At 40.8% G+C, this 12,667-nt stretch overlaps 1 protein-coding gene across 1 annotated transcript in view; it reads right to left on the reverse strand.

Moving 5' to 3' along the window:
- Positions 1-9,560: 9,560 nt before the first annotated feature.
- The window catches only part of LOC146547444 (TSC22 domain family protein 1), a 28,459-nt gene continuing 25,352 nt past the window's right edge, over positions 9,561-12,667 (reverse strand). The window contains exon 3 of the mRNA XM_085263787.1: positions 9,561-11,472. Within this exon, the coding sequence (XP_085119913.1) occupies positions 11,224-11,472 (249 nt within the window). The 3' untranslated portion in view covers positions 9,561-11,223. The remainder of the gene's footprint in view (positions 11,473-12,667) is intronic.

The following is a 12,667-nucleotide window of genomic DNA, read 5'->3' on the forward strand; positions in this document are numbered from 1 at the left end:
CAAGCCAAACCTGTTCTGTCTTTTTCTAATTGTACTCTTAAATATTTAACCTGCTAACTGAGGCCTGTTGAGTCTGAGATGTAGTACTTGGGTTTTTATACATTACGCGGTCTGATGGTCTGACTGCGTAGGTAAAATCTTGGACTCCTTTAAATATGTTCAAGTTATTTTACAATAAAAATAAACAGTAGGGGAGTGAGGGGGTCATGTGCTAGCTATTTTTCAGAAATGGTTGATTTTTCATATATAATAAACCTAATGCTTTTTCAGCACTGCCCTGCATATCAGTGCTTTCTAGCAGGATTTCACAGATTAACCCCCTGGTATATGACTCTAACTCAACACGTTAAAATAAGATGTTGCATGTCTCACCTTCACACAGAGTTCTGATGTAGATGATCAAGCATGTGTTTGACCCTGACAGCAGCAATATCTCAAGCATTTTGGAAATCTTTTCACTTTTCTTACTTGTATCTGATGGCATTTTTTATGTGCACACAGCCTACTGGTGATTGGCAGCATACCAAAAAGCCATGCATGCAATAAAGTAGGCTTTGAACGGGACTACGAAATGGAAAGTGTTCGTGCCAGTTGCTTCCTATCAGCTGATGATGGTAAATTAGGATCAGTTGGTAGGATCCACCTGAAGGTCACATGCCTTTTGATTGGCTTCAAATTAATGCACTAAAGCTTGCAACACGCCGATTGCAGGGCATGATTAACAGTGTAATGCTAACTGAGTTACATATAACTGCAGAACATCGAGACATGACCTGTGGAGGTATCACATTCCTGCTGCTCATGTGTCCAATTAAAGAAGATGGACAGTGTGTGTCAGTAGAGATGGTTTGCTTTCAATGTCATCGCAAGTTAAGCTCCACTCGGGTGTGTCTGAGCTCTCCTCTTTGTTTTGCCTCCGTCTGTAGGTTCTTCCTGCTGATGCTGGCTCCATGTGTCACTGGCTGCTGCCTGGAGCCACACTGAAAACGTGACCAGGACACACACATCATAGGAGAGAAGAATTAAAAAAAAAAAAAAAAACCTATAACATTGTCTATTTAGATTAAGTGTATAAAATCTTTTAGCTTTCTTTTTGAAAATATAATATGTATATAGTGTTTATTCTGTAAATTTGCATGAAAGCCTTTAAGCACTCTCACACTTTAAGGATTAAAAAGGAAAAGGACTGTCAAAGTCACCAAGTCTTATTTATAAACGGGACTGTAGAGAAAGTGCTGCCATCATCAGAGATGCAGATAGATTATAGACGGAGAAAAATTCAGCATAGGAAGGAAAAATACAGCTTGAAAGGAACTTTACAGATCTGGTGATAAGGTTTTGCGTGTCTTTCCGCTGCTGATGGAAAAAGACGATGAATGTGGAAATGGTGTGAGGTGAGACGCGAAGTATGGCGTGAGGAAGAAAAAAGAAGAGCACTGATTTCTCTTCCTCTGTCTGGGGAACAGGAAAAAAACAGGAAACACTGCAATGATAGAAGCTGTGTGTGTATGTGTGTGTGGTTGAATGCTTTTTGTGAGGCCAAGAACGATATTTAGACTGACCCACATCAGCTCGATCTATCTCAGTTAAATTGCTGTCTGTTTGGAGCGTAAGCAAAATGCCTCCCTGCAGTCCTGTGACAGAAATACGAGCTGCAGAGGAATGCTCGCTTGAAGGATGAACTCAGAATAAATATGAAGTGACTTTGCTCTCTCAAATGATGTCCACACTGTGCACACCCAGGCTGTGTCTCCACAAACAAAAAGGAGGATTTGTGAGTTTCTGCAAGGAGCTTTGCACGATCCAGACAGGCACATGTCAACCAGCTGCTTATTTACCCATTTACAAAAAGGTTCCAGTATCTGGGCTGATCTAGGGTCAGGCTTGCATGGCTTTTAGTGGATCTTTCTTGAGAGGCCTCAGGCTTTGTCCACCATTTGGTGCACATCTGCTCAACCAGTGGAGACTTTGCATAAAGGAAAGAGTCTAACTTACTCAACAAGAATAATTTACACGCAAAAACTCTGGATTATATCAATCAGGTCATATTCACATTGGTCCTCCGTGCCAATGAGAAACATTTGCAACACTGGCTGGGGGTCGTGGCTATTTATGAGATCGCTGTGGTTTTAGGTCATATTAGTGTGTCACACAAGGTCAAGACTTCTGTTTCCTGTGGTCTGAAGTCTGAGTGCTTAGTTTCCATGTGGCAGCAGAGGAAGAACACATTTAATGCTCACAGTGGCATTGTGACAGCCATGCGTGCCCTCTGATTTTTGCTGCTCAGCACATTGTCGGCCAGACATCTCAGAACTGTCTGCTTTTGAATGTGCAAAAGAGTTTAGCTGGAAATAACAATAAAGTTTAGTAGGAATAACAATAAATAGATCAACTAAATGCCCAGATACATCTGTCAGGTCCCGTGTCAGGTCTATGCTGGATTCTTTTCTTTTTCTTAAGGATAGTTTTAAGGCCTGCCACTTCTTTGGCCGCCCACTTGTCCAGTTTCCTCAATTTTTTTAAGGACACACTGCACATGCAGATTTTAAGTTTTCAGCTAATAGCTGTTTGGAAAGAGCCTTGTTGGTGCAAAATAACTATTTTATGTCTGTCAAATTTTGTTATCGTTGGCATTTTTTCATAGATTCAACTAAAGAAATGGGAACAAATTATATGTTTTTGTAACAAAGTGCCTAAAGATATCATTTAAAATTGGTTCTTTGCCTAGTTTTCTGTTATGTGGGCACAACACTGGTTCATCCCTTGAGATAGGTGCCTTTTTTTGTTAATTTATCGGTCAGTGTTAAGGGGTTTGACACAAAAACAAAACTGGACTGAAAATAAATGAAAAAGCAGCTAGTGTCTAAAGAAAAACATTGAAAAACCTTCAGAAAGCCTGAAGAACTATTGCTCAAAAGCACTTTAAAAATGTCAAGAAAGTCAGGTTGCTTGGAGGTAAAATATAGAGGAAAGAGGCTTTTTAGGACTTGTGCAAAATAAACTATTGCTGCATATTTTATAGTAACGTCTTCTCACATTGGAAAGAGACTTGATGACGTTGTTAATACCTGTAATACTATATTAATATTTGTCATGAACACCCCTTTTTAACATAACCTGTAATTCTCCAGGCTAATTTAATTAATAATGTGTTTATTACAAGTCACGTTGTGTTAATACCACTGTGCGTAGCACTGTGAGTAACTTGAGCTAATATGTGTAGCATCCATTACTGCAGATAAACACCATTTAATCAATACTTTACACTTTTTAAACTTTGAAGAGAATAAATTAAAAAAAAATTCTATATATCTTATTATCCTTGAATACTACTACAGAAAAGTTTACTTCTCAGAAACTTTAAATGCTAATTATAATAATTGTACCTAACAGTTATAATAATTGTTAATGGCTTGCAGTTCGATAGTAGTTTTGCTTGTTAAGCTATGTTTGTTTGGATTGTGGGTTACCAGTGCTAGCTATTATCAAAGGAATCTACAGACATATTGAAGGGTACTAGTATGAGTGGACAGCCAATAGCTTATTTAGTTTGATGAGTTATGGAGTTAAGTAGGTCAGACACAAATTGGCTCTTTTGGTCAAACTGTTATTGAATTGTGTTTGTAAGTGTGATGCCAATATATGGCCTCTGTTTCTCTTGTTCTTTGTGTCTGTGCGCGTGTTTTATTGTGTGACAGTAGCTTATATTTAGTTACAGTTTTCAACCACTCTCATTTTATTAATTTTATTTGGCTAACCTACCAGACACCGGCTCTGTACTCCACTTTATGGCTCATAAACTGAAAGTCTTTCAAGCATCCTTCTCAGAAACTGGATCAGTTTGTACCATAAACAACCTGATTAAGAGGAAAGCTCTTTAAGTGAACGTACCTCTGCTGGGCCTGTTGTTGTCTGTCCTGCTGTGTCAGGTTAGCAGTGGTGTAATGACTGTCTGGTTGCACAGACACTCACACTAGGCAAAAGCAAAGCGGCCAAAGCAAACATAATTAAAGTGAAGTGCACTTAAGAAGAATCCAAGTGACATTTGAAGTTACTGCACATAGGCAGGAGAATAAAGTTTGTTTTGAAAAGCATGCGACACTGATTTAGATACAGTCTGCTTGAGAAAATATGAGCAGGTGAACAAAGATTCCCAGAGTTAGTGGGAAAAAGGCGGATAAATTTGGGTGTTCATTTAAATAACACAAGGGCTGTGTAGATTTTATGAATTTTAAAAGCTCAGCCCTGCCCTTGTGTGGTTTCTTTTATCGTCATTGCAAATCTTCCAGCAGCACAAGCCAGAAATGCTTTTTCACAGTTACACGGTGAAAAAATTAAAGATGCTCAGAGAACCAGTCAAACCAGTTCAGCACAGCTGAGAGAAACTTCAGACAGACAACAGACAAAAATCATTATCTGTGTCTGCTGTGTGAATAAAATATCATTTTAAATTTAGAAGAAAGTAAAAAGGGAAAAGGTGACCAAATTGCCCAGTTATGGCAACTGGACACTTTTAAGCTGGAGGTGTTTCCTGTTTTGACATCTTCCGGGGAGCGGTGAAGGTGCTAAGGGGAGGAAAAGTGGAGGATAACATAGAGCCATAATCCCCCATAATCCACCCTTCTCTCGCCAGTGGGGGCGCAGGCTACGTGCCGCTCTCTCCACGCTTCCGTCTGCTGTTTGTTTTGAAATTTCAGAAGGCCCATGGCACAGCAGTGGGGGCACGTGCCTCTGAGACATGTGACTTTGGATGGAGGACAAACGAGGACACACGGACACGTACTGACCACCATGAACATCTACTGCAATGTCCCTTGTTAATTTAAGGGCCTAATTCAGGTTAAGGCAGCAGCTGGGTTTAAGATGACTTAAGCGTGTTATTTTGTGTGCTTTAGGATGAAGATGAATGTTTCACTGTCTTATTACTGCTTCAAGGTCACTGACATTGCTTTTGGTCAACGGAAAATATGAGGCATGAAGTAAAAATAATAATCTTGCAACACTGGACAACAGCAGGAAACTGACTCCTCTTTTCAAAGCGCGCTGCATGTTGAGTACATTAGGGCATAACTTTTTTTAATCCAGAATGATGTGCTCATCCCCAACTGCATCTCGAGGCTTAAAATACCCAACTTGTGTAGCTTCTCTTCATTTATTTCTTCTCCTTTTTTGCTAAACATTGAAGAGCATACAGCTGCAGAATCTTTCATTTGGATTTAATCACACAAAGTATTACTAGCGGTGCTTTTTGTATCTTGTTTATGAGCCACTGATTCAATAAGCAGCAAGTGGAAAGTTTCCACGCAGTAAACAAAGCAAAAAAGTGGGAACGAGGCCTGTTTTTTGCACGCAATTGTTCACATAAAGTGATAGACGCCCACGTGTGATCACCATATGAAGGCATGCATGGGAATGCTTTTCAAAGGTCACAGAGATAACCACACTGATGCCTTTGCAGCATTTTTGTACCAATCAGAACACCTCCTCCAGAGCACTGATCATCATCTGACATACTTTATTCTGTAGGTATTAGAGGTGCACTCCCTATAATTTGTAATCTCTCTTCTAGCTGACTCTTTCCTCGTCTGTCACGCTCTATTTAGGCACAGCAGCAGCGTGTTCACACCTCCCCTCAGCTGCTACCCAAACACAGTGACATGACCCACATACAGCAGCAGCTAACTAACTGTGGCGAGAGTCACAGTGATTCCACAGGAACGTCTACGGACGAGTTTGGAGCATTTCTCTTATTGGCATCACATGGTGAATCAACCGGCTCGCTCTTTGTGTGTACTTTCTGCGTGAGTTGATGTTAAGATCTGTGCAGGGATGTTCTCATGGGTTGCCTGTGACAGCAGCTGACTCTGATTGAGTATGAGTGCTGATTGAGGGCACATGTGTCCTGCTGTGTCTGTGTTTGCCACCATGACGTCACCCGCTGCTTTGCTGTCTTGACGTGGGGTTTAATGTCATCGGCATGCTGGTGTTTTTTGAGAGAGCTGGCTACTAATTTATCCGCTGAAACTAGTAAATTTCACTATAGACAGACACATACCTTCTAATTAATGTCAAACAACAGACTAGTAAAATTCTAGCAGTTCACTTGCCAAACTTCTTAGACAGGCTGAACCTCATAGCAATACAGCCTTAATAGAAATGGCCTCAGCGGAAGGGAGACTATCAAGAAGCAACACTAAAGGAAAGGAAACAGTGAGAAAAGGGTGAGGTATACAAAATTACACAAAAACTGGACTAAAAATCAGTGGTAACAGGTCTGATGGACTGATTTTTGGTTCAAATCATCCTAGGTATGTACATAAGAGGTCAGGATAGGTACAACATTGGGCGTCTACAGCCATCTGTGAAACATGGTGGAGGCTCTGTCATAGTTTTAGGTTACATTTCAGCTAGTCGTTTCAAAACTGATGAATTATGAACACAAAAAAATACACTGCCAATGCACTGCCAATGGAGTAAAATCATACCTGGATAGTGCCCCACTTTGTGTTTTTCTATCAGTCATGGATCGGCCTCCCCAGAGCCCAGACCTTAACATTATTGAAGCAGTGTGGAATCATGTTGACTGAGAACAGAACAAAAGGCAGAAACATCCAAAGAAGAGCTTTGAATATCTTTCAAGAAGCCTGGAGAACAAGAAAATGACTTTAAACGTTGCCTGAAACCCTTTACAAATATAAAGTTTTTATCTCTTTTAGATGATTTACTTTGGATTTTTTATCGTAGCTCAGCTAAAATCTGGTTTAAAACTTATATATTTGGGATTTCACATTCACCATGTTAACAGGTTTTCTCTCTGTGTGTGTACAAACACAAGGTGTATTTCTGATTCTGGACTCTGGATGAGTTAATCCCTACATAGAGTCTTAATCGTAAGTCTAGAGGAGGTGGAGCCCTACTTCTTGCCAGTCTGGACATTGAGGGTTTAACCAGCAGGACACCTGCTTTCTCAGCAATAAGGAATACATCAACAACACAGGGGAGGTCCACTCGTGGGGGTGTAAAGAGGATTTCAGGGGTCGTTTGTGGGGCAGAATGGTCTTTGCATGTCTGAAAACAGTAGGCCATGAATACACAGAGAATTAGTTTTAGCTTATATGTACCTGTCAGTAAACACTGACTAGGGATGACAACAACCACAAAAAAAGTGAGTAAGTGCCCTCCATATCTACCTCTGAACATCACCAAAAATAGATGGGAGACTAGATGAGGAGATTAATCTGCACGTTATCCCTCAGGCTTGCTGTACATCCTGTCCTCAGGGTCTGGCCTGCCTGAAGAAAACACCTTTTGTCAATGAAATGGGATTTGCGAAAGTGCCATCTGGACACAGGAGCAGAAGCTCTGCCTCCACTCTGTGTCTGATCCACCAGAGATGGTCATTACGAGGTCAGGATCTAAGATCAGACTGATCTGAGGAGGTCAGGTCAGAAGCCTTTAGTTACGTATATGTTAGATCAAAGACCACTACTGACTAGATTTTAACCCAGGACTCCCCAAAGTGATGTACTCTGTCGTACTCAGGTGTTTTTTTATACATAGGCCATAAAATTATGGGCTCCAACAGTTTAATTTGATTGAATATCACACAAGGCAGGTCGTTTTTAACTTACATAACTGAAAAAAACCTAAAAGTTGACTTTTAGACTCCCTGCAGTCAGAGGAAATTGAGTCGGCTCTGGCACAGGAGGCAGAGTGAAGCCTAGAAAAAGCTACTAAAAATATCGTGCAGGCTCAGTGAGCTGCTCCACTGTGAGATTCAAATGAGGCTTTGAAATTAAACGTCAGTCACTGCGACGTGGTTAAGCCTCGGTATTCTCGAGCTTTCTGCCACAACTCATGTCCTTCATGAACGGATGGTGTTTGCTTAGATTGTGAAGTGAACCAAATAATTAAAAAAATTTAAATATAAGTGCTGGTAAAACTAAAATATTACAGTTCAACCAGTAAACCTCTCGTTAGGGTGACCAGAACCCAACAAACTAAACACAGTGTTTGTGTGGGACAAAGTGTGACACGTTAACAATGCTGGGAGGTAGTCAGATGTTTTATATTTAAATGCAACTTTTCTTTTCTTTCCAATCTTGATGAAGCTTTGCATAAACATTGTCTAGGGCACCGTGATTGCCAACATCTATATGGCATATACAAATGTTTCATGCAAATCCCACAATCATATATATTTGTAAATGTGATGGTTCAAATGAGCACTAAATGGAATGCTATTGTATAGAATTGAATATCATAGTATAGACATGTGTTTTTATGTTCCATATATCCCATGCATAGCTAGTAAGGTTTGGTAGAAAGAAAAAGAAATTCTTCTTACGCTAGCATGCGATAGTCTTCATATACTGTATTATCTGTTATTTCAGATGCTTTTCTGTCTAGTAACAGTTTTGGGGTTTCAGTTGGGATGTATCCATAGATTGGCTTTTTTGAGACATATCTGACTAATTTTAGCAATTTCTATCCAATTATGACACACACTTTGTAACTTTCATTGATAGGCATAATTTTCATTTCACTCTACAGTCCATCTATAGCCTTTCAGGAAAAAGGCCACAGATGGACTGTAAGGACCTGCATGTTCTGCAGAGCCCCAGTCAAAATGTGGGACATTGTCTCAAGAAGTGGGACAGGGGGACAAGGAATAAAGATGCTGTGTAGCCCCACTTAAACAGCAACATTTGGTTACACATAATTCTCAGTGATGCTCCTTTTAACCTTATGTTTTGCACTTCCTATACTTTAATGTCCTTCCATCAAACCTTTACCTTAACATATAAACAGCTCACAGTAAAAGTCAACAGAGCATGGTCCTATTTTAATAAATAATACAGGTGATTTTATTGACTTTCATTGACAAGCAGTCATAAATATTAATGAATATTTTACTGCACAGCTGCACACGTTAATGATTCTGGGTGTGGCTTTGGCCTGATTGAACAGGAGAAATTATGTTCGTCTTTTTCTGATTTCTTACTTCTAAAATCTCTGGCTCTGAATAAATATATCACGCACTGTGGCAGCTAATCTTTACCCGCAAAACTACACATTCATACTGTTCAAGCATTTTATAAGTCTCAACTTTCCCTGCAAAATGAAACTAACGGCTGATTTTACCCGTTTAAATATAATGCACTAAAAACGGGGCGGGACCTCCGTTGTAACACGTTTCAGTGTCAAACTCGCCATCTTCGGCTCCTCAGCCGTCGTTCTACATTTTTCCTGCTCGCTCCCCCTTTGCACGTTCTCGGGCGGATGGGCGGGCCGACCATAAGGTTCTGTTGGGGAGGCTCGGCCATATGGAACCAATGAGACACCCGTGTAATATATAAATATTTACGTAGTAGACTCACTTGCGCATGCGCACGGAGGTTTGGCAGAGCCAGCCATTCATGTTGTAAACTGGGAAGCCATAAATATTTATAAATTACCATTTTTCTAATACCTATAATTTTTCAGCTTCCAGAGGAGAAAAGATGTAAACATATGATAAATTTATGACTTAAAACAAACAAACAAAAAAACATTCCCAGTTTTGTCATGTTTTTCTTTTTTTATTTGAGGTGCAACTGTCTAGTGCAATTGTAACGTCACATTTGTGATGGGCTGAGGAACATGCACAAAACATCAACATACTTCTGCTGCTGGGCATTTTCCTTTTCTTTCTTTTTTTTAAGCCAGATGTCTCATTATTGTGTTCAGCGCTCCAGTTGCACTGAGCAACTCAAACACTTGGCTGTACAAAAAAAATAATAATAATAATAATTAAAAAAAAAATGCTAAGATTTATTTAAACAAAACAAAACAAAAAAAACTAAAACTACACACGTCTCCAAATGGTTAAAGAGTCCAGAACATTTGAGCGAGTGAGTTTGAAGCAACGGCAGATACAGTACAAGGCCGTGTGTCACCACAGGAGAGACAGCATCTTAGTGTGGAGGTAAAAGGTCCTCTTCTGTTGCCACCCTGAGTAATGACATCACAGGTAGATCAGAGAAAAACCTGGCCATACCATAGATATATATACAAAATAGTAGAACAACAACAACAACAAAAAGGCTTCTATATATGTATCTATGGTTGGAAACCAGGCACTTGGCAGAGTTGAACTGGAAAATTTTCACCTATACAAAGATCACTAGCTAGAAACAGTCATGTCCTATTGAACTGCCTTCCTGCCATTTATTTTTACAGATCACTTGGACATTATTACATTAACAAGAGCCAAAACAAAATTAATAGGACAGACAAAACAAGCTTCTCCCAGCCCTCCTTAAAAAAACGCCAAAAAACATTGATCCCCTGCATAAATCTTTAATGCGTTGTCTGAGAAAGAACAAGGAGGGGGTGTCAAGGGTGGGCAACGTGGACCTCAAACTCAGTTCTCAAAGTGAACAATGAGAAGCAGCTGATATTTAATTCATAGATTTTATGACCATCCTCCCCTTGAAGAATGTCAAGACTGGTGATCCTCAGAGATCTGGGACTTTCCCGGATTGAGGGTGGGTTGTATGAATCTTCGGTCATCCGTTAAAAGTCCGCTTGGAAAAAAAAAGTGCAACAGGAAAACAGGAAGATGTTGAATTAAAAAAAACAAACAAAAAAAACACTGTGCGCTGATGGACAGTCAGGGTGCGGCAAGGCGGGGTAGGGGACGATGGCACATGTTTTCAGTGGGGAGGGGGTCACACCGCAACGTATTCAACGGCACTGACAAGAGCCTGCTTCTTTGATTGGCCGGGCCCTTGGTTAACTCCTCCCGCCCTCTTTTTTTTTTTTTTTTTTTTTTAGCGGCCCTGAAGATGGCGGCAGGGTCGGTTCCTGTTAGCTCTGTCCCTTTCCCCACATTGTTGTTGTCACCATGATGATGATTACAACAACAACCAGCATGACAATGAGGATTGTCTGAAGCGGGTGGTTAAAAGTCAGAAACGAGGCAAAGACGCGCACGCAGACGCACACACACTTACACATTACACATCGGTGTGACTCCAAAGTCAGTTAAATAAAATGTGCAACAAAAGAGAGTGGTTCATCCTCCGGCTGAGCCCGAGTGTGTGCTCCTCCAAACACTGGCAGAGTCTTAATGCTAGAGTCTGTTCACAGTATGACGAGACTCCTTTCTCCTCCTCCTTCTCATCTTCTTTCTTCCATCCCCCCGGTCTCTCATCGTCAGAGGGCTCTCCAATGTCTGGGTTACGCAGATGTGCCGGAGCTCTGCGTGGAGGGGCCAGCCGGGACCGGAGGTTGGGCAGTGCCGGTCGGGGAGCCACCAGTCTGGACTTGAGCCTGGAACTGAGCCATCTGCTCGGGGCTGGCCAGGGTCTTGAGCAGATTGTTCTCCTGCTCCAGCTGAGTGTTGCGCTCGATTAGCTCTTTGATCTGCTCCTTCAACACCTCCACCTCCTCGCGCACGGCGTACATCAGGTGGCTCTTCACCAGATCCTGGAGGAAGAGGGTGGGGGATAAAGAATGAGTAAATAATACAGCGGCACTGGGCTCCTTACACAATGACGACAACAATTACAAATGTGCTTCTTTCAACTTTATATTTCCAGTCAGAAGTGAAATTATTGAATGTTTACTGGCTGGTTGTTCAACAGAAAGCTAAGCTAGCAACAATTATCGTAGTTTTTAAGCTAAATTAAAACTCAAACTGTACTATTTGAGGCTCCTTAACCCCTTTCAAAATCACGTGTTACACAGTTTGACACGTCTACATCAGTGTGATATGGATGTGTCAGAGGTGCACGGCTCCAAAAAAACTGAATAATTTGCACAATACAGTTTGAAGCAATAGATTGTTACATCCATTTTTTTTGCAAATATGACAAATTAAAATCCATACATTTAAATGAATATTTTATTAATGAAAATAAACTGTCATAAGGTTCAATAAACAAATTTTCTGGCAATTATTTTTCAGGCTTTAAATGGTTACATTTAGATTTCCCCTACAGTCAGGTTTCGCATTTTTGTTGACATTTTATAAAACATACTAAAAGAAGAAACCCATGAGTAGACTACAAAGTTTTTCCTCCGTGCACCTGCCACGATTTGGCATTTCCAATATGACTAAACGCCATTTTCCTCTACTTTACATCACTGTGAGGTAAATATTTATGCATGTTTTGTTCAATATTTAAGACTTTTTATAAGCAAAAGGGTTAGTCGGCAAGCTTGCACAATGCACTTGCAATGCACAATGCACAAATGTAATTTGAGTAATTTCTGCAGAATAAAAACAAGCAGACATTGACAGGCTGCTGGGGGAAATGGGTAACACAGCAAAGGCTAAATTAGCATGAGTCTTGCAGGGGCATGCCAGCTGTCTCAGCAGCACGAGGAAAACAAGGGCGACATGAACTCCTGCAGAAACAGCTTCACAGATTATTCCCATGATGACGATGACGGTGATGATGAAGGCAGAACAGAGCTGAAGGGGGATTTGGGTTTAATAATCTGAGCATCCTTGGCGGACCCTCCTTCCTCCTCCCCCCTGCCCTGATATGTAGCAACTAGGGAACAAAATGTTCCTGCACCGGAGTGGGAGGAGCCAATCAGCGGCCGAGTTATTTATACCGCGCGGAGGGGAGGCTCCTGCTTGCCTAGCAACACTTGGAAACTAGAGAGAGAAGGG

The sequence above is a fragment of the Mchenga conophoros genome, linkage group LG23, assembly GCF_057382185.1.
Source record: "Mchenga conophoros isolate Kocher_MC1m ecotype Shallow Benthic linkage group LG23, M_conophoros_male_GT1.1, whole genome shotgun sequence".
NCBI classification, from domain to species: domain Eukaryota; kingdom Metazoa; phylum Chordata; class Actinopteri; order Cichliformes; family Cichlidae; genus Mchenga; species Mchenga conophoros.